The sequence below is a fragment of the Alligator sinensis genome, unplaced genomic scaffold (genome assembly GCF_000455745.1).
Source record: "Alligator sinensis unplaced genomic scaffold, ASM45574v1 scaffold291_1, whole genome shotgun sequence".
In the NCBI taxonomy this organism is placed as follows: domain Eukaryota; kingdom Metazoa; phylum Chordata; order Crocodylia; family Alligatoridae; genus Alligator; species Alligator sinensis.
In genome coordinates, this window is record NW_005842391.1 from 916,427 (window position 1) to 939,128 (window position 22,702).

At 43.7% G+C, this 22,702-nt stretch overlaps 1 protein-coding gene across 4 annotated transcripts in view; it reads left to right on the top strand.

Annotated features, from left to right (window-relative positions):
- The window catches only part of TLN2 (talin 2), a 383,471-nt gene that overhangs the window by 273,712 nt on the left and 87,057 nt on the right, over positions 1–22,702 (top strand). For all 4 annotated transcript variants that reach the window (XR_003095489.1, XM_025211171.1, XM_025211172.1 and 1 more), the window contains 8 exons: positions 2,782–2,875; positions 10,934–11,023; positions 13,292–13,414; positions 14,607–14,750; positions 14,960–15,121; positions 18,895–19,035; positions 19,802–19,983; positions 21,138–21,270. Coding sequence is in view for 3 of the 4 variants with exons in the window: in XM_025211171.1 (XP_025066956.1) it covers positions 2,782–2,875; positions 10,934–11,023; positions 13,292–13,414; positions 14,607–14,750; positions 14,960–15,121; positions 18,895–19,035; positions 19,802–19,983; positions 21,138–21,270 (1,069 nt within the window). In the remaining variant the exon portion in view is untranslated. The remainder of the gene's footprint in view (positions 1–2,781; positions 2,876–10,933; positions 11,024–13,291; positions 13,415–14,606; positions 14,751–14,959; positions 15,122–18,894; positions 19,036–19,801; positions 19,984–21,137; positions 21,271–22,702) is intronic.

Genomic DNA, 22,702 nt, shown 5'->3' on the forward strand with positions numbered 1-22,702 from the left:
GCAGTGCTATGTTGGCTAGCACTATGGAAGAAAGAGACTTGGGGGGCATCATTGACCACAAGATGAACATGAGCCTGCAATGCGATGCGGTGGCTAGTAAAGCGACCAAAACGCTGGCTTGCATCCATAGATGCTTCTCAAGCAAATCCCGGGACGTCATTCTCCCCCTGTACTCGGCCTTGGTAAGGCTGCAGCTGGAGTACTGCATCCAGTTTTGGGCTCCACAATTCAAAAAGGATGTGGAGAAGCTTGAGAGAGTCCAGAGAAGAGCCACGCACATGATCAGAGGTCAGGGAAGCAGACCCTACGATGACAGGCTGAGAGCCCTGGGGCTCTTTAGCCTGGAAAAGCGCAGGCTCAGGGGTGATCTGATGGTCACCTACAAGTTTATCAGGGGTGACCACCAGTATCTGGGGGAACGTTTGTTCACCAGAGCGCCCCAAGGGATGACGAGGTCGAATGGTCACAAACTACTTCAAGATCGTTTCAGGCTGGTCATAAGGAATAACTTCTTTACTGTCCGAGCCCCCAAGGTCTGGAACAGTCTGCCACCGGAGGTGGTTCAAGTGCCTTCATTGAACACCTTCAAGAGCTGGGATCCTATGACCCCAGCTGACTTCCTGCCCTTTGGGCGTGGGGCTGGACTCGATGATCTTCCAAGGTCCCTTCCAGCCCTGATGTCTATGAAATCTATGAAGAACCCTTCAAGACTGCCATGCTCCTGAAGCTGGAAGGGCTGATCAGCTGACTGGTCCTCCGAGTCACAGGCACAATGAACACCAAATTTGCTACTTGCTGGTGCAGGAGGAACCCAGGATCATGATCCCCTATGATTGCCCCCTTCACTGGCAATAGGGAGTGATTGGCTTCTGATTCCCCAGTCCTGCAATTATGCCCCTGTGGTGCAGTAGGGGGTGCTCCTGCATTGAGCCATCCACCTCGTTGCACCTGACCACCTTCCAGGCTCCGAGTGCCTCCCTGGGGGCGCCTCACATCCGGCTGACCCCCTTCCTAGAGCACAGCCACAAGCCTGGGGGTAATGCTGTCATCACCCAGAGTCTGGACTGATCTAGGACCTGTGCCCTCTGGGAAACACAGGCCTATTAGTCCTTAAGGGTACTTGACCCACTGCAAGAACTTGGGGTGCTTCCCTCAGTCTGAAACACAAATAGTGGTCTCCCTTAGTCAGCCGAACCAAGGGGACCCCAAGGCATAATCTAGACCCTCTCCCAATAAGTCTCCCATGCTAGGTACAAAAGAGAACTTTATTGGTTACAGGGAGTAGGTTTGGAATAGGGTACAGGGTAGAGCAATATCGAAGAAATCCCTTAGAGAAAAGTGGCATGGTAGCCTTTGATCACGCATCTGAGTTACTGCAAGCTATACATCTAGTTAGATCTCAGGTAGCTTACTCCCAAGTATCATCCAGAGGTAGAGAGTCCCTCTGGAGGCAAGCAGTTCATTGATCATGAGTTTCAAGAGAGCAAGTTTCAGATGGTCCAGCTTCTGTCTAAGTTTTCATCATGGGTACTGCCCCTCCTCCTGGGAAGTACTTAACTTATATAGACCTTATGACCTCATGTACCTGGTCCAATGAAGTCCAGCAACTGTTGGCTGCCAGCCAACCAATTTGAAATGCATCACTGGTTGCCAGGTAGACAGGCAGGGGCTTTAGCCCCCTCCCAGTCATGTTGGCATTGCTTAGAACAATAGGGAGCTTAAGCCCCAACCCAGGTATGTGATGCCCGTCACATAGGCAGAGGGAGCATGTTTCCCCCTTCCTCAGGAATGTATCCAGCTCAGGTTACGACTCAGGGTTACCTAAAGAGATGGGATGTCTGCCCTCTGCAGGGACCATGTTAACCAAATTGTCACAGAGCAGAGTTTTTGGGGAGCAACAGAGGTGACCTTCTGCCACAGGCATCTTCAAATTGTGTTCTGCAGGTTAAATAGAGTACCCTGGTTACATTTTGCTAAACTCACATTTTTATTTGTTCATAAAATAAACAGTTTCAAATATGCATAAGCAGACCATCACAGTCTGCCTCTGGCACGCTGGGAATTTCATCAGTTGTCAAATTACATATCCTGTGAAGTTCCTGGGAACTTTAGGCATGTGCAGTATTTAAAACTATTATACAATGCAGTGCTTTCCCCATTAGGCTCTTATGATAGTAAGGGACATCATAAGGAATCTCCCTGCATCTTAGTTACTACAGCTGGGGTTTTGTAAAAAGATATATATATTTTATATACATTGGCTGTGCTTTGCTTGTTAGCCAGGAAGTGAGCAGCATTAGGTGTTCAGACATTTCCTAGCATAACAGTTGCTAGTGACACATTTGTGCAGCTAGACTCACTGTTAATAGTGCAATTTCAAACAAACTGTCAATAATTTAGATTTCTAATGCAACAAATACCCTTTATGTATAAATATTGATGTGTGTTGCCAAGAAATGAAGCTCCCACTTGTGGCTCATATCTGAGTAACAGATCTTGTAGGGAGAGGGTTACATTTCAGATGTGGGCTATTGTAAAAAGTTTCAGAGAGAGCTTTCACTACAAGAGGCTTTCAGCAAGAATTAATACCAATACCCTGTGTCCTCCACATCAAATCCTAGGTAGTTCAGTTATTCTTTAAGTACTAATGTTAAGAAAAATGAAAGAACATATGAGCTTGAAAACTCTTTTCATGGTGTGCAAATAAATTGGGTCAAAACAGAAAGAAGGGAAACTTTGTCCATCTTTAAAAATATGCCTCTTTTTCTTTCCTTCTCTTAGAGCAGTGACCGAGAGTATTAATCAGCTCATCACTCTGTGCACCCAGCAGGCTCCTGGACAGAAGGAATGTGACAATGCTCTCAGGGAACTAGAGGTACTCTAAATTTGGTAGTTTCAAGATTACTGCTGAACCATCCTGCAGTTAAATGTTGCTACCTTTCATGTTTTGCCCATCTGAGTAGCTGCTGTGTCATTGTTTTCCTGCTTGACACTGGTGACAACATTTATTTTTCTCCAATTGTGTCAGGAGGTACACAGGGGCAAACTTCACCCATTTCCACTCACTAGGCTAGAGGTTGACCTTCCTTCATTCCCACTATAGTATGTTTTAGTGGAACTGTAAAGATTTCTGGCTACAGAAACTTGGAGGATGTCCATGTAGGAGGTAAGGAGGGTGCAAGTAAGAGATTTTACACTAAAAAATCATGACCAGCACCACAGTGGCAGATAGTGTGTTTCAAGGAACTATGGAATCTTTGTTTTTTTCCCCTAGCTCCTTGTAACTGGAGAGATTCATGCTATTTAAATGTAGGTTCTTTCTAGTAAAAAGTTTTCAATTTTTTTCTTCTGTTAGATTTTTGATTTCTCATGTTTTCTTTATCTTGACATAGCTGATACTAGGGGTGTGCGATGCAGGCCATATTCTATTCGGATTCAGCCTGATTCGGGGGACAGTGATTTGATTGGTTGATTTGGATCACTGTCACGATTCGATTCGTCTGAATTCAAATCTGAAGATTCGATGCCGATTCGGAGAATTAGCGATTCAGTCATAGATGCAGCTTTAAATGTTTTTTCTACATACCTCAAGGTACCAGGTGCAGCTTGCGAAAACTGAGCTGATGGGGCAGATGGAGCATCCCACGGGAGCGTGGGGGCGCCCCTTGCATGCTTGGCAGCAGACCCGGAAGTGGACCAGAAGTACTTCCAGTCCACTTCCGGGTCTGCCACCAAGCGCGCGGGAGACATGCCCCCCTATCCACCTGGCTCAGTGATCAGCCACAGGGGGACCCCGGGTGCCCCGCCAGACCCAGGAGGCACCAGTCGAGCCAGGGGTGGAGGGGCAGGGTCCCCCCATGCGCTCCATGGTGGACCTTAGAAGTGCTTCTGGTCCACTTCCGGGTCTGCCACCGAGTGCGCTGGGGATCCTCCCATGCTCCCGTGGGATGCTCCATCCACCCCACCATCTCTGCATTTACAAGCCACCTGGTACCTTGAGGTATATAGAAAAGACATTTAAAGCTGTGTCTATGTCCAAATCATAGAATCTCTCTGAATCGATTGGGAAGGTTCTGATGCGATTTGGAGAGATTAAAGGGTCTCCTGATTCAGCCGCTGAATCTGCTGAATCTGATCAGCGACCGAAGCTTTGCATGGCTGTAGCTGATAAGGAGGGTCTGTCAGTATAAGATGAGTTAGTACTAAGACCTGAGGAGGAATGCCTTGCATTTGAAAGCTTGTCTAACTCTGGACCAACTGTGTAGCTGTTCCAATAAAAGATACCACCCTAAGAAATACTTGCCTGTCACATAATTTATGGATCATCGTGGCTACAACATCACTTTCATGCAACTAATATTCACTGACTTATGTCTTCTGCATAAGTATGCTGTCACTAAGTAGGTTGAGTGCTCTGTGGATACCTAGTTGGCTCTTGTGGAAAAAGCTCCTTAAGTTATGCATCGAAATAGCCAGCACTTCTTCCAAGGCCAGGGACAGACGTCACACATAAGCTGGTTTAAGTGATCAGAAACTGGTTTAAACCTATAACAGAACAGATGTTCAGAGCACATAAACCAGTTTGAAAATGGCTGAAACTGGTTTGAGATAAACCTGGTTGAATATAGTATCGGACGTAACTGATTTGGGTCAAACTGATGTATACAATGATTCCTCCAGATCCCTTCCTGGTTTAAGTTAAATCAGAGTCCTCCAGCACCCCAGATGCTTAGCAACTCTGGGTAGGGCTCTGCTCTCTGGTCCCTGGCTGCCAGTCCAGCAGAGACTGCAGTTACAGCATATCTGCCTGGCTTCCTCCTGCTCCCCCACTACTCCCTGCTCAAGCAGGGATTCCCCCCTCCCCTCTGCCTTACACAAACACCTCTCAGCATTAAGTGGCATACTTCATGCTGGCTACGGTCCATGCTGTGGGAGACGAGACAAAGGCAGACAGGACAGTGTTGGTTTAGGGCTTTTTGGAGCTAATCAACAGGTAGTTGGTAACAGGTCCTTGGAAAAAGTTGTTTAAGAGGAGCTTGAAATAATGAGAGAAGCTGTTTTGTTTTGTTTGATGGGGTGACAAATGCTAACAACTGTCTGTGCATCTCCCTGCGGTGTAACTCGATGCTCTGTTATCAACAGCGAGGGGGGGGAACCCCTCCCTAATCAGAGTGTCCTGCTGGGCCCTGGCCACGCCCCCTCCCCTCAGCTCAGCACTGTGGCTGGAAAGGCAGGTCTGCTCTAGTGCACCCCGGCTTCTAGCCTCAGCCACTGCAGGCATGTGCCAGCATTTCTCCCGTCCAGAGGGGATATTTTGATGGTTACAAACTAGTTTAGCCTAGCCAGGTTAGACTAACCTGCAAAGATTGAATCAATTCAGGCTCAGGTGTTTTTGAATGTCTGTGGCTAGCCCAAAAGGCTGAATAAAAGTTAAAGTAAATATGCATTATTTACCATCAATATTTCAAGTGCGTGAATGTTAAAGGATTGTGTTGTTACTACTTTGCTGTTCTGCCATGGAGCACCAGGATCTCATCCCAGGAAGTTTTAACTATAGAAAAAGCATTAATTTCAGTCAAAACAGTTGTTGTTTTTCTGAATTCCTGTGCATTAAATACTTCAAAATAATGTGCAAGAGGGAAACGGAAAAAGAGAGGGGAGCAGAGCAGGTAAATAGTTTTTTCCTATTGGTTTAAAACTGCTATGCTTAAGCAGAACTGATGTGAATATCAGTGTGGTGGGGTTCTCTAGCTGTGTGTTTAGGGCTGATTATTGCTTTCATGTGTTGAGGTTTTCATTTCCCATTGTTGGTCCTGCAAGCAAAAACGAACAATTGATAACTGAATTGATTCAGGTATTTTAGATGCCACCCATTTTGGAAAAAGCTAGATGATGATATTACACATGTCAAGTGTTCTGTAGCACAATTCCTGACTCTTTCAAGGGTGAGTGGAATTTTGCACTGAAAACCAAATTCAGCCTGGATGGAAATGGGAGCATCTCACAGTTAAGTCCCAGCTGGGCTCCATTTTGCCCTTGGCTTGTTTTGGAAGCTTATTGCAAGAATTGTTCCAAACTGCAGGGGATCATTTTGCCACACTTCAGAGCTACTGGCATCAAAGTTGTTTAATCCATGGATGCATCATATTCAATGAGAATGAAAATGAGTCTCTAAATCAAAAATGTTATGATACTAGGCTTTGTTTCTTCTGTTTATTCATTATACTGTATAGCAAAGTGACAAATCCCGTATCAAATGGTTTTGTATATTTCATGTTGTCAAGAAATAACAAAGCACAATTTTGGGTAGCAATAAAGAATGGGAATTGGAAACGAGAGCCAACTGGTGGTAAGTATTTTTTTTACTGAGGAAGGGAGAATGGATGCAGAGCTGTCACCTTTTTAGTAACAGTGGGTCTACATGTTCATTAATGTGCTTTAGTTACTGTGCATTAAGTTTAATACTTGGATAACCAAGTACTAAATCAATGCATGGTGTCACGGCAGGGTCCTACAGGAGAGCCGTGATCTCCTTAAGGCCCCCTCTCTCCGTGCCAAGTCGGCCCAAGGGCACCCTCTAATTCTTGCCCGCCACATCTTTGCTGTTTAAATAAGTTTGGGAGGCTGCCTTATATCTTCTTGGACACGGTTCATTGTGACTTCTGTCCCCGTGGACTTCTGGGCCCCTAGTGGGTCCCACTGTATGATGGGTGCTTCCTGGGCACCCTAGCCTTATGGGCTATGCGTGGCTCCAACCACCCCTTATACCACGCCCCAAGCCTCACAGTTGGAATAGACGTTGGTCTGTTACATATACACTCGCCCTCCTCTGGGGCCCCCTCTGCACTGCTGCCCCTTCCTCTGGGGCTCAACATGCCCGTACTGGGGCTTCTCCATAGTGCCCCCTCCTGGGGCTGGGGTCTATGCACCCCGTACGCCGCGCCCTTACTGGTGCTGGGGTCCCCGTGCTACTGTGAGCCCCCTATTAGGCCTCCTCTAACCCCTAGTAGCCTCTCCCAAACCACCGGTGATACAACCACAAAGCAAAACGCAAGCCCCTAGGCTACAACATAACTTAAAGCCACCCGGCTAAATTACATGGCTCAGACATCCTAGAGCTGCCATCCTTTACCCGGCTTGAGCTGTACCTGCGGTCAGGCTTCTCCTCTCATCATTGCTCCAGGAGCTCCTTTCTCTCTGGCTGCTGGCAAGGGTCTGCTCTGGCCTCAGCTCCTGGGCTTTATAAGAGCCAGGCCTTGCCCCTTACAGCCAGCTGACCACTGGCAGGAGTGGGTCATTTGCTGCCTCCAGTTGCCCTGGCAACCTGCAGGTGGGCTCCTTATTCCCTGCTAGGGCTTTTTCTCTAGTAGTTTCTCCTCTTTAGGAGCAGAGCACCTCCGTGCTCTGTGACACACGGTAACTGGCGTGACTGCACAGTAGCACTGGTACATGGGTTTTTACAGATGCTAACTGCGTATTAGCATATTAGCATGGGTTTTTCCCAGCATACTTGTCACAGGATGGGTTCCCTAGGGACAGCCATGATGCCCCTAGAGCCCTGTGACTGTGCCAGCTTTGCCCTACAGCACCTATTCTCATCTGCCATATCTTGATGGTTAAGATAATAGATGGTAGATAAGGAGGCTGCCCTCAAGGTGCTATGCAGTCAAGGTCGTGGTGGACCCCACTAAACTGTGTGGGTTCTTAGACCGCTTGCTGGGTCCCTCTCCAAATATGTGCCTCACGGGACACCCCAAGCCTTATGGGCTATATGCATGACTCCAAAACTGCCCCTTTATCATGCCCCATGCCTCACAGATGGTATTCAAACATTGTCCCTCTGAGGCTTTGATCTAGTTCGGCCTCCTGTCATCACTAGGCCCTTGGCCCCTGTCTGCATGCCGTCACTATCACTGGGCTGTCCGCTGTCTGCAGTCCTGTCTGGTGCTGGGGCACTGCATGGTAGTGTGCCCCGGTGAGGCCTCCTCCTCTTCAATAGACTCAGCCTGGTCCACCAGATTAAAAGCAACAACACAAATATGAGCCCCTGCGCTACGACATAACAGCAACCACTGAAGGTCACACTCTGTCCCTTTAAGAGGGCCAGTTTCTCCCTCAACAATGTGTGCCTCCTAGCACTGGATACTTTAGGAGCTCCTAAACTTCATTAGTCTCACCAGCAGCAGGACAGGCACCCAGATATCTCCATGGAGCTTTTCTGCACAAACTCTGCACCCCCTGGCAGCTGCCAGGGCCCTAACTGCCTTCAATCCCAGCTCTGGGACTTGTATGGGCCCAGGACCCTGCCTTCTTCCTGTCAGCTGTGCAGGTGCAGGCTAATTCCCTCGTTAACCTTCTGCCACAGTAACCTGCATCTGTGGGGTTTCTGCCTAGCTCCTAGGGCCCTCTCTCTCTGCAGTTTCTGCCCTCAAAGGAGCAGGCACCTTAGTGCCCTGCGACAATGCTACTGCGCAGTGTTCTTAGGCTACTGCACAGTTAGCACCTTATGTAGATGCACCCAGTAACTCTTCTGAAGAGCATTTGTAAGAAGCCTCAGTAGTAAAAACACACAGGCTTCAGCCTGGCATTTTTACCAGTAAACAGTTTCCTCCTCTCCCTTCCCCCCCCACAACTTCTAAATTTGAGGTTGCTGTCTACATTAATATTTTATCATAATTTACTGAGTGATTTGTTTTTTTGAGTAGCACAGGCTAAAGAAAGAATAAAGGAGGAAACTTAAGTTTTACACAGCTCTTCTTTAATTGTTATTCCATAGGAAGCATGCAGAGAGAAAAAAGAGCTAGTAGAACAGAGAGGGGTGAGGTTGCCAAATAAAATGAAATGCAAAAGGGACCTCAAATATATTTTCCCAGCAGTTATTTTAAATGTACAAATTAAACATGCAGGAGGTCACATCTGCTGAGCGGAACTACCATTCAGCTTGATGTGGTGGCAAACTCTTATGAGTCCACAGTGTGAATAGCAAGTATTAGCAGCACCTTGGCCAAAAGCTTGGATGGCACTTATTTCTTTCTGTATGTAGTTTTGGCCTTTCCTTTTAGTTTTTGCTTCTAAACTAAATAAATATAAATAAATGTTCAAATAGAAATTAGGTTCACAGTGCAGCTTCTTCCATAAGAAATGGACACAGTAGCAAACTGCTTTCCTGTACCAAGTCATTCTCGAAACAGTAATGTAAGTACTTCTCAGTGGATTTTTTTGACAGTTTGACTAATTAGAGCTGCTCAGGACCAGTCCTCCAAGAGGGTCTAAAAGAAATAGTAAGTATTTGACTGAAGTAGAAAACCAGCCCCACATGAAATAGGCCATGGTGGGCACAGGTAAGATGGCTTGGGCTTACCTTCACCCAAGCCAGAGTTAGATCCCCCACCTCATCTGAAGAAAATAATCCTGTGGGGCATGAGACTAGAACCATGTATGCCGCAGAGTGTGAAGGCAGTATAATTTCAAAGAGTGAGCCAGCTGGGATGAAAGGGCCACCATCAATAAGCTTTAACCATAATGAAAGGAAAATGTTAAATCAAGGCTCTTTGGTTGCCATTGTTGTTCTTTTTACCTCTGGTTTTCACCTCATTCATTATTTTCCTTACTATCCTCTTCAAAACTTCTTAGTATGATGGGCAGTCTTGTCTTCTGTAGGACTAATGTGCTTTACCTGTAGCTTCAGTATAGTGTCAAAATGCCCTGGGGCCTGCCCTGAAACTCAGGAAAAGATGTGCCTCTCCAGTGAAGATACCTTACTTAACTGTCCCTAGATGATGGGTAGTAACTCTCACCACTTCCTATTTAACAACAGATTTAACAGTCAGTCTGTGATTCAGTTTGTTCACTTCCTACTATTCTGTCTTCTGTCTGAGAACTCATCTCCTTGGCAGTGAGAATGTGGCTAGAACAAGGTTTGCTCAATAAATCACTGTGTATATGATACTATAATTCTAAAGGGAATGGAGAAAAAAGGGGAAGGAAATAGCAGCCAAACTGTGTGCTGGATAATATCTCTCATTCACATTTTCTTTTTTAGACACTATAACCTACCTTACCACAAGTGCTATTAAGGTAGAGCTTTAAGGGCTTTTATCTTTAAAAAAGACAATGGACTCTTTGTTGAGTTAAAAAATGATGTAGAGGTTCCACTTCCATGCCTCTTCATATTTCCTCTGTTGGAAAAGCCACACTGTAAATCTTTTAGATGTGGGTTTTTATTAATGTTTGCTACTAATTTCTTGTTACTGTCAGTCAGTAAGACTATAAGAATACCTATGCTGGCTGGTATTCAGGTTCCATTCTTGACTGTGTACTTGAAAACTAACTTTTTACGTTGCTTTTTTTTTTTAAAGAAAAAAAGATACGTCCCCCATAGGACTGTCTATTCAATGAGAAGTCTGTATACAGATATATTGATTCCTTTAAAAGTATGCGAATTAGTGTTCTCCTTTGCACGGTCCTGTACTATATTTCCATGGTACAAACTGACCCTCTCCCAAAAAAGGACCTTTCTCACTTATTTCTATCTATAATTTTAGTATTTTCCATTACACTGGCAGGTTCTGTTGACAGTAATAAAGAAAGGCAAGCAGAGGGCACACTTATATATTTAGCTAGTGGCTGGTTGTGTTTTTTAGCCAGTAGTCAGCAAGATGTGGCAGCTTTTCAAATCACTTCCTTCCCAGGAAGATTTTAAAAGCTCCTGTTCAGATGAAAAAAGAAAGTCTAAATTTTGCTGAAAACAAATAGTAAGTGATTGTGTCATATATCTACATATACATGAATGAACTACAGTGACTGAGAATAGGGGTTTTTTGCTTGTTGGTGGTGAGCCAGGTAGATGCATTTCCTGGTTTAAAAAAGATGATGGTGCGTTTGTCTGGCTCAGTTCTGGGTTACTTCAGTAACCCAATTCTTCTCTTTTCAGACAGTTAAGGGAATGCTGGATAATCCCAATGAGCCTGTAAGCGACCTCTCGTATTTTGATTGCATTGAGGGTGTAATGGAAAACTCCAAGGTAATTCTCTCCTTCTACTTCGATATGTATGGTTTATGAACAAGTATTCATTAATTAAAGTAGCCTTAAGCTTATGAAATTCATTGGAAACAGTTTTCAATCTGCACCTGGAAAAGGCATTAAATTCCCAGGTAAAACTCTCCTTGAAGGAGCTCTGAGTGATCTAAAAGTGTAACAAACTGCTCCAGCTTTATCCATGCTTCATCCAAGGTCAGTATTATGGGGATTTAGCAAATTTGTTTGGCTACCGGGATCATGTAACAGCTGCAGCACCATCCTGGTCAGCAGCTTTCACTTCCCTTTTGACACAGCTAAAATGTACATTAGTCCATACCCTTTGTTGATCTGAAGTCCTGCTGGCTTGGTAGAGCATCCTGTATCTTGCAGTGTGTCTTGTACTCTCATGATATGTTTGACTGTGGTCATGAGAAAAGTGCCCAAACATATCCAAGTAAGTAGTGGTGAGGAAACATCATTGTACGTCTTTGTGCAAAACGAACAGGAGAAATGTTTGTACATTTCAAATACTTAAGTAGGGTGATAATTGTTAAGTTACTTTAAAACATTGTATGTCTTAGGACTAAACAATAAAATAATCTAATGTACAGAATTAACTTTTGTTAAGTTCTCTTTAAAAAAAATAGCTCTCAGAAATAGCTTTGTCCAGCTTTGTCTACTGGACTAAATCTATATCCCAGCTGTGGTTTAACTTGCATTGAAATGAGGTGTTTTTTCTAGTTCTGGTCTGTAGTGGATCAGTAGTTCTACACTTGTTAAATTAATAAAGGGACACAACAGCTACAAAAGCTGTTTCAAAAGCTGTTTACAGTGAAGATCTAACTACATTCTAAAATCTTCACCTGAAAGTTTCTTTACCTTCATTGTGACCTCTTGATAATTTGATGTATTACATTTGTCTTAAATTCTTCGTTAATTATAAAATAATGAGGAAGCCACGTGCACTGGAATATGGGCTTACTTTGCTTGGGTGATTTATTGTAGTCCAGTTTTATTCTGAGCTTCTTGGTTAGGGAAGGAAGAAAGATCCAACTTCAGTGAGATAAACTCTAAGGCTAGGGACAGACATTACACACAAACCAGTTTAAATGATTAGAAACTGGTTCAAACCTGTAACAGAACAGTTGTTCAGAGCACATAAACCACTTTGAAAATGGCTGAAACCATTTTGAGATAAACCTGGTTGAATGTAGTATCAGATGTACCTGATTTGAGTCAGACCAGTTTATGCAATGTCTGTCTCAGACCCCTTCCTGGTTTAAGTTAAATCAGAGTCCTCCAACACCCTAGATGCTTTGCAACTCTGGGTGGGGCTCTGCATTCTGCTCCAGCCTAGCAGGGCTGGCCCCTCCCCTCTGGTCCCTGGCTGCCCCTCCAGCAGAGACTGCAGGTACAGCAGGTCTGCCTGTCTTCCTCCTGCTCCCCCACCACTCCGTGCTCAAGCAGGGATTCTTCCCTCACACCTTCCTTACACAGACACGTCTCAGCATTAGCTAGCACACCACATGCTAGCTACAGTCTGTGCTGTGGGAGATGAGACAAAGGCAGACAGGACAGTGTTGGTTTAGAGCTTTTTGGAACTAATCAACAGGTAGCTGCTAATATCCCTCTGTTCCTTCCTTGGAAAAAGCTTGAAATAAGAAGAGCTTGAAATAATGAGAAGCTGTTTCGTTTCGTTTCGTTTCATTTCGTTTTGTTTGATGGGGTGATAAATGCTAACAGCTCTCTGTGTAACTCAGTGCTCTGTTATCAACAGTGGAGGGGGGCCCTCCCTAATCAAAGTGTCCTGCCAAGGCCTGGCCACCCCTCCCGCCCCTCAGCTCAGCACTTTGCAAGTGAAAGGAGGTCTGCTCTATCGCCCCCAGGGTTCTAGCCTGAGCCACTCCAGGCATGTGCTTCTATTTCTTCAGTCCAGAGGGGATGTCTCGATGGTTACAAACTGGTTTAGCCTTGGCAGGTTAGACTAACCTGCAAAGATTGAATCAATTCAGGCTCAGGCTTTTTGAATATCTGTCCCTAGCCTAAGTTGCATTCTGACCACGAAGTACTTCAGTAGCCAAGACACAAGTCCCTTTCCCTTGCATTTCAGTAAGTAGTCTCAAGCAGACAAGATCCAGAGCATGTTCAGTGTGTCTGTGCTGAGTAGATGCCACTGCTGCATTATGCAGTCCAGAAAAACTTAGAAAATGCTTTTTCTACATAAAGAAAAATAGAATAGGAGAACTTACCTTATTTTTTTTTACTTTAAAGGTTCTCGGAGAGTCAATGGCAGGCATTTCTCAGAATGCCAAAACTGGGGACCTGCTAGTTTTTGGAGAATGTGTTGGAGTTGCTTCCAAGGCTCTTTGTGGTCTCACAGAGGCTGCAGCCCAGGTAACCCACTTGTTCATAGGAACTGTAAAACACAGGAATCTGTCCTGTATTACTGTATATTATATGTGCAACTGTAAGAGCCAAAGCGTGGCTGTAGACATGCAGGAAAGCTGTACTGTACTGCAGTACTCCAGAGTGCTGTAATTACAGCTAGAGCTGGAATCTGCTAACTAGCATGCTCCAGCAGCCTCCACATCTCATGTCTCAGTATCCCTGCACTTCAGAATGGTGTCAGGGGTGCTTTAACTAAAACTTGTTCAATGAGCTGTAGTTAAAGTGCCCCCATCACCATTTTGAAGTTTAGAGATGCTGATACATAAGATGCTGTGGGTACTTTAATTAGAGCAGCTCTCAGAACCACTCTAATTAGAGCACTCCCCTCCCCCCCACCTCAGCAGCACATGTAAAAACACCCAAGGAAACCAAATATTTGCATTGTATGGCATTTCTCATCTTCCAAAAGAGGAACAGCCATCAGCTAATAAGCCAGTGCAGCGTGTTTATCAAGAAGGGAATAAACCCTTTTGTCTCTTAAAAAAATCACAGAGTAAACTTTTACATGTCTGCAATTCAGACCACATCCTCAAACTGTGTATCTCACTCCATTTTAAGATAAGCAAAGAGATTACTATAGATCTCTTTTAGATCACTTCCATTGCTTTGATAGGTTTTGAATAGCTAATCAAAGCATAAGCTATTGAGAATGTATGAGCTGGTCTTAACGCTGTTGGATTGGCGTGCCAAAATTATACCTTAAATTGGTGCGTTTCCCAAGCTGTTGAGCTGCTCCCCCTTGTGACCAAATGCTGTATTGCCGTTTCAATAAATGAGCCAGTTATGAAAGACTTTTCCATGCAGCAGTTTGCAATGTCAAGAGAGATGAGCACTAGCGTATCTCTACACAGCATTGTATTACTCTGTATAGACATGCCCCAGGTGTCTGCCCCCTTTGCAGATTTTTTTGAGCAGGGTTTTTTGTCTAATTAGATTTCTCAAATCAAATTATAACAATCTCTGCTTTTTACATCATACTGCAGACCTGTTAACGGGCATTTTTAATAGCAAATTTGCTACATGATTTCTGAGTAACACCTGACCACTCTGATCAGTGGCACCTTCCTGTCTCTTGTTAAGAGCTAAAATGAATTTAGCATCTTCACTGAGATTTGATTTTTTTCCCCTCCCTTTCTAGGCTGCCTATCTAGTGGGCATCTCAGATCCCAACAGTCAGGCTGGGCAGCAGGGACTTGTTGATCCTATTCAGTTTGCCAGGGCCAACCAGGCAATCCAGATGGCATGTCAGAATCTGGTGGATCCAGCAAGCAGCCCATCACAGGTAACTCTGTCCAGAGGTTTGTAATGAGACTTTCTCTGAGATTTGTTAGGACTAAATTGATTTGCTTTTTACTGATAATCAGCATGGGGAAGCACTCAGTATAAGAGCATAGCATGTGTTTGAACCACAGTTTTCAGAACAATGATGCAATTAACTATCCTGTTCTTATGTCCTGTTCTATACCTCTCATGGCCATCTGTGTTTTTCAGGTTTTGTCAGCTGCTACAATAGTGGCCAAACATACATCTGCTTTGTGTAATGCTTGCCGTATTGCTTCATCAAAGACTGCCAACCCTGTTGCCAAGAGACATTTCGTGCAATCTGCCAAGGAAGTTGCAAATAGCACTGCTAACCTGGTCAAAACTATCAAGGTACATGATAGTATTTCTTGCACCTTCATTTTTTTAAATTTAATTTTATTCAATATTATTGTTATGAAGGTACCTTAAACTAATATAGTTATTCCCATGTGAGAAGAGGAATAAACTGTCTTGGAATTATCCACATAAATCTATATTAAAGATTTGTCATTAAGGTTGCAAAGTTAAATCCTCAAAAAATAGGAAATACAAAAATTAAGCATCCTTGTGCTCATGGGTGGATCTAGGATTTGGCAAAGTGGGGCGTGGAAGCCTCTTCCCCCCTGCACTCCTATCCACCCACCCATGCAGGCAGGCAGAGCTTCTGGGGATTTTTTCAAGCCCACTCCAGCAAAACTGTGTGGGTGCTGGGTTCAGCTTTTAGGAAATTCTACAAGACCCCTTATAAATAAGGAATCTTTATACTAATATAGCAACATAGATTTTTTTACCATTAGAACTGTAGAAGAAAAAATTAAGAAAGTGCAAGTGCTGTGAGCTGACACTTAGGATCAAATTTGGAATAGATTTAAAAGCAGATGAGGAAAATATGCGTATTGCTCAGAATTCTAAGGAAAAGGGGCGAGGGGTATTACCATATTTACCTGAATATAAGACTATCCTGAATTTAACATGACCCCCCCAATAATTAGCTTCTATACACAGAAATGTATAAATTAATCATAATTTTGTATGGACTCTTACTTATTGGAGGATCATCTTAAATTTGTCCTCCCCTCTACTGCAAGAGAGGGCGACAGTAACGGGGCAGGTGGTGGGTGGATAGACAGTGGGGGAAGCAGTAGTGGGGAGTACTGGGGCTGGCAATGGGGAGTGGTGGGGGACAGGCAGTCTGCAGGCAGGTGGTAAGACAGGCAGTAGGGGAGCACATGGTAGGGCAGGCAATGGAGGAAGCAGTGTGGGGCAGGGAGTAGCAAGGCAGGTGGTAGGGGGCAGGCAGTGAGATGGGGAAGAGGTCGGGGGCCTGGGGTTAGTAACAGGCCTGCTGCCTGTCTTCCCCCACGACCACCACCACCACTTATACCCCCCTACTGTGCTTTCCCCTCACAGCCTCAGGCCCTTGATACCCCTGCCCCCTCCTCTTCCCCCCCCATCCATGCTGCTACTTTCCCCCACAGTCTTGGGTCCTCACCACCCTTTCCTCCCATCTCCTCCCTCCATGAAGTTTCTAACCCTGCACTTGCCCCCTCCATGCCTTTCCCCCCACCTTACATTGACAGGCTGTGTCCCTGCGGCAGCCTGGGGCACTAAGCGTGGCTCCAGCCCAGCCCTCTAGTAGTGGCATGGAGCCAGCACTGCTGCTACAAGGCTGGGCTGGAGCATAATGTGCCCCGTGCTCCAGGCTGCAGCAAAGATAGAGCCTGCTGGTGCAGAGCAAAGGTGAGGAGGAGTGTGGCAGAGGGGGAGAAGCAGCACAGGGGGGAGACTGGGGCTGGAGGCTGCAGGAGAAAAGCAGCAGGGAGGCAGGGTGCAGAGGCAGTGGGGGGCAGGCAACAGTTGCGGCTCTGGCTCCAGTTTCAGCAGCTGCCTGCCCTCTGCCACCTTGTGCTCAATTGTAAAGTGAGAGGCTTTTTTCCTCGTGTTAAATGGGGGAAAAAAACCTCATCTTCTAATCAAGTAAATATGGTGTATAGAGATGACCTATTGACTTTGATTAAGAGACTACTGTTGATGGAAAATAAATATCTGTCTTTATGTATATTTTTAGGGGATTGGTTGTATCTTTAAATCTTAAATTTGTTATTATTGAGTTGGATTAATGAATAAATAAAATTTTAAAAATAGGAGGAAAAATAATAACGCTGCTATTTCAAAAGTGGGCCAAGTCTAAATTTTTTCCTGCATATTAAAAAGATGGCCTGTACAACTGCCTGTTAATCATCTGATAGAGAGTTAAGGAATGATTGGATCCCCTGAGGATTTGGCATATTTATTGCAAATAATACTCAGATTTGACTTTATTTTGTGCCTGAAATCTTGTCCAGTATCTCTCCCAACTATACAGTTGGCCCAGATGTATACAATAGTGATAAAAAATTATCACAAAATAAACCCTTGCCTAGTATACATTTCCAGGACTATCATGATTGCAGTAACACTCCAGTACTAGTGCTTAGACTTGTTATAGAATCAAAATCTGCAAATGAAAAATATTGCTGACTGACCTTTTTTTGAACTACCTGATTTCTGTTAGGAAGTAGTTTCTCTCTTTGAGAAGGAATGAAACTTGTAAGGGATATTGGGATCCTGAATTCAAATTCCTTTGTGGAAACCATTAGCTGCATAATTCCTGGAAAAACAGCTGTTCTCCTGGGGCATGAAAGTTCTATTATATTACTCAGAAGGTGCTTCCAAGTTGAGCTATTTTCTGTGAGATTCTGAAAGAGATTAAGTCATTTGTATGAAAATGAGGTAATAACAGTTATGAAGGTGAGTGTCTGGATTAGAGATTTTAGCTGACATGAAAAAGATCAATTTTTAGCCACTTCCACCTCTGTGGACTTGAGGTGTTGAGACATGATTTATGAGCATTATCAAATAACTTATTTTAAGCTCCTTTTCTGGCTTGTTTAGCAGTTATTTCTCATTTTGGGGTTAGTAGTATGGCTGTGCGAAGCTTTGGGGAGTAATTTGATTTGAAGGAGATTCGGCCTGATTCAGTGGCCAAATCTCCAAATCCAAATTGCATCAGGGGACCAATTTAAAGGTCCAAATCGATTCAAAGCTCTCCGAATCTTCAAAAGATTGAGAGAGCTTTGATGATTCGGGCAGTCCCTGGTGGCTGCAGCAGGGAGCTGCAGCCTACTCAGAACCGGTAAGTACTAGGGGCGGGGGAGGAGGGGTTGGGGGAGGGCGTGTTGACCAAAAAGCCCCGGTGCTCACTGGGTGCTGCCAGGTTGGGGGGCAATCCCCACTGCCCCATGCTGCATGGGGGGCTCTGCATGAGACCCCTGACCCCCCACCTCACTCCCTGAGCCCCCCCACGGGTGTCCCACCTGGGCTAGCTCTGGCCCTTTAAGGAAAAAAAAAACTGGAGAATAGCCCTGGGACTCACCGCTCCTGCAGCGGCCTCGGGGCTTTGGGGGGCTCATGCAGAGCCCCTCACATGACGCAGGGCAGTGTGGGGCAGCAGGGATTGCCCCCTACTGGCAGGAACGATGAGTGCGGGGCTTTTCTCATTTGTTTTTTTTTCTTAAAGGGCCAGAGCTGGTCTGGGAGGGGCATCCGTGGGGGGCCTGGGAGAGCGAGGCGGAGGGGGGCTCATGCAGAGCCCACCACACAGCGTGGGGCAGTGGAGGGGCAGCTGGGATTGCCCCCCTCTGCCTGGCAGCACCCGGTGAGCCAGGGCTTTTTTTTCCCAAAGAGCCCGGAGCTGGGGCAGGTGGGGCAGCCATAGCCAGGTTGGTGGGGGATGAGCCTGGCTGATTTGGAAGTTCAGCACCAGCCGAATCACCGAATCAAATCACTGTCCCCTGAATCGGCCGAATCCGAAGCAAATATTAGCCGCTTTGCACACGCCTAGTTAATAATCACCTGAGTAAGTGAAGAGACATACTGCATTAAATGACATTTTGAAAGGTTATATCAAAGATCAGCCTTGTTTCTGAAGGATCTTTGCATATCTCCAATGTATATGTACATAAACATGTAAGTTTAAAAAATAACAATGAATTAAACCTCCCTTCTTCAGTGTGTGATTTTTGTTCTGAAGCTTTGCGGAGTGGCCGTCCAAACCAAAATGTAACTGTTGTCTTCTTTGCCAGGCTCTGGATGGTGATTTCTCCGAAGATAACCGAAACAAGTGTAGAATTGCAACTGCTCCTTTGATTGAAGCTGTGGAAAATCTGACAGCATTTGCTTCAAATCCAGAATTTGTCAGCATACCGGCCCAGATCAGTGCTGAGGTAGGAAAGGAGTTGTATTTCTGCCCACAAGACAGATTTGCTTTTAAAGTACTGTTTGTTTTTTTTAAACATACAGTTAATCTTGTATGATAAAAAAAAAAATCTCTTAATCTGATTTTAAAATTAACTCAGGACTTAATGTTCCAAATCAGGGGGGAAAAAAAGTAAATCTAAAGTAACTAGAGATTAACAGGATATCAGACATTATAGTGTGTATTTCTTACCGACAAGTGCTGTGCTCAAGATGCTTTATTTCCTTACAAGAACTGTAAATTGTTTTAAAACTTTACCGTGATTGAAAGGCAGGTGAAGTCTCTCATTGCTGGCAGTTTCCATTCCTGGAATTTTCTAATGTAGAATGATTATTGTTTTGACAGCTTTACCCTCCTTCACTTAACTGAGTTTGAATCTTGCACAAGTAAGACAAATCTTACAGTGTTGCAGGAATATAATGCATTTAGTCTCTGGTTATAAGCTAGCAGTGTGGTACTTGTGTCAGCTACTCCTCGTCATTTGGGAAAGTCTGAAAACGGAAAAGTCTGCCCTTTTCCAATGGCAGCATTTTAATTCAGATTTGTGTTGGCTTATCTGTGCTGACATCTCTTCCCTACTAGTGCAGAAGTGATGACTAGATAGATCAGCATTATATTCCTTACTCAATGTGTGTCTGTTGTATCAAGAACAAACAAGTCCAAACATTTGTAGCATGTTTTGAAGTAAAGTCTAATGTTCTGCTGCATTTAACTTGCTGCTGTCTTGACCATAGGGATCTCGAGCACAGGAGCCAATTTTGATTTCTGCAAAGACAATGTTGGAGAGTTCATCTTCACTGATCAAAACTGCCCGTTCATTGGCCATCAATCCAAAAGACCCACCTACTTGGTCTGTACTAGCTGGGCATTCGCACACAGTTTCAGATTCTATTAAGAGTCTTATCACCTCTATTAGGTACGTTTTCTGTTGTAGCTTTTTTATCATTCATTTCTAAGCCACAATATGCCAAAAAGGTATTCAGAAATGGAGCAAGGAAGAGGGGCATGTCATGGCCCAAGCTACTCTTGCTTTTTCAGTTGTGAAAACAATTCAGGCTGTATCATACGCAGGTCCCTCCATTTGTTTTTACATATAATTGTTACTGATGATTGCATAGGTCTGGCTTTTTGCAGAGTTCCTCTTTTAATTCAGTTCAAACAAATGGAGAAGTACTATTACATACATAAATTACACTGTGTTTAAAATCTGCATACTGGTATTCAAAATATGAAGAATCCATGCACTGACGAGGCTGGTCAGATGTAAGAGTTTGCCTTAAGCTCTGGGTAAGCAAAGTACATGTTTACTCAAAATCGATCCAAATTCACTTGTGCCCTTTTACTGTTACCTCTGTTTACTTTGTTAGATTGTTGTTGTAAGTACATGTATTTCCTTAATTTTAACAAAGGTCAGGTCTTTTTTTTTTTTTAAACAAAACTTTAAAAACCCATAAAAAAGGAGGGTTACGTTGTGTACTCCTACCCTTACTAGAACCTGAATAAACAACACACTGAGGACCATGGGTCTGATAAATGTTGACCTCTTAAAACATTTATGTTTAAACAACATGCCGCAAATCTAGTAGATAATAGTCACTGAAACATCTTTTCAATTGAGAATAAAGCCTCACCCTTGAGGAATTCTTCTCAGCTGCATTGCATAAAGTTTGGATATCTCTGGTCATGCACGTTTGTTGCTACTTTAGTGTGAGATTGTGGTGTCTCTTCCTGTCCCACCACTCAAGTCCCATTCCAGGATTACCTTAAGACCTTTTCTATCTGAGGTGGGTGGTGCTACTACTTACTCATCTGGGAGAGGATAGTGTTTGTACATCTTTAAACGGTCTCTTCTTTTCCCAAGCCTGCCATTTATTTCCCATAAAATATTCAAAACATCCCATTCTATCTAAGTGTATCAAACCTCTTAGTTACTACAAATATAGGTTTTCTCCCTGCTGCCCTTCTTGTTCCCCATGACTTGCATGTTTTTAATTAATGAAATATATGTGTTCACATTAATAAATAAGTCTCTCCAACACCCTCAAAATAACTCGATCCTCTTTGTTTCAGGGACAAGGCCCCTGGTCAGAGAGAATGCGATTACTCCATTGATGGAATCAACAGGTGTATCAGAGACATTGAGCAGGCTTCTCTTGCAGCAGTCAGTCAGAACTTGGCTACAAGGGATGACATCTCTGTTGAAGTAAGGAAAGACTACCCTGTAGAAGAGTAGTGTTCACCTTTAGTGACCACACTAGACTTTTCTTGGTAACAAAAATAAATATTGGAGCTGGGAGTTCTGCAGAGGCAGCACAGTCTGCCCCTGAGAGAAGTATTGCCACCAAAGGGTTGTATGGCAAAATCCATGCCGGCTAAATGTATGTTACATTGCTGATATAGCAGTGAGGTAGCATGGGGAGAAACTAATTTCTTGCCTGATCTAGGGTTGCTAATGGTCATGTTACAGGACTCTATGGCACAGAAACCATTGTTGAGACAACATAAACTGGAAGTCTTAAGACAAAATACCAATATAGGTATTTAACGTTTGCATGTTGGGGAGTGAAGCTTGCTAAATTATAGATAAGAGTGTAAGAGAAGTGTAAAAAAAGTTAATGAGGATTTAGATAATGCGTGGTGAGATTCAGAATAGCACCTCATTATAGGAAGCACCAAGACATTATTTTTAAATGTTTCCAGGCAAAAAAACAAACAAACCAGTGATAGATCAAATGCTGTAATTTAGTAGTAAAATAGCTCAGTCTCAAGCTAAGATTTCTACACTGTAAAATATCAATTTATTCTTGAGCAAAAAGCTACTAGCATTACTTAGAGCATCTAAAGAGCATTCTAAAGAGTTAATAGGTTTAATATTTTAAGCAAGATTCCTTATTAATAATAGATATTATCCCTTTCCCCATTTCATACACAAAGCACCTTTACATTTGGTTCAGAACTGTAGTTAGTATGGCTAGAATTGCATATGGTATGAAATACTTCTCTCAAATTACCAGTCAAATGGAGGTCATGGGACTCCCACTCATCTGTAAAAAGTCCTTGCCCAACAGTGTTATCTGCTATTGGAAAGAGTCAGTTGACTCGATTGGCATGCCAGAGAAGAGTGGCCTTCCAATGTATATCCATAAATATTTGCATAAGTATAATGGCCATATATCTTCTTCAATTGCAACACAAATTAGGAAATTAGTTGAGATACCTTTGAAAATATAATTCTTAAAATCCTTGAATTACCTGCCAAAAGTGGTGTAATAAATTATTAAGTGTAATAACTTATTTTAATTTAAAATGACACCTACAAAATTGTCCCTGTTCATTTACTGATGTAACAGAGAGAAAAAGTTTTTGCTAATTAGAGTTGGCTAGGGCTGCTTGAAGGACAATAGAGTGTTGGACATTAGTTTGTTCCTGAAAATTTAGTAGTGAGAATCTGAATGTCAGAGCCTTTTCTTACCGTACACCTGAACACTCATGTCTAAATTTCTTTAACAGGCAAAATCTTTTCTTGTCCCTCTCTCACTTGGTATTTTGCAAAATGAGGGATTTATTTGAAGCATGTTACAAAGGATCTTTAACACATTTTTTTTAGCAAGCTCCTTTTCTCCTACCAGGTATGC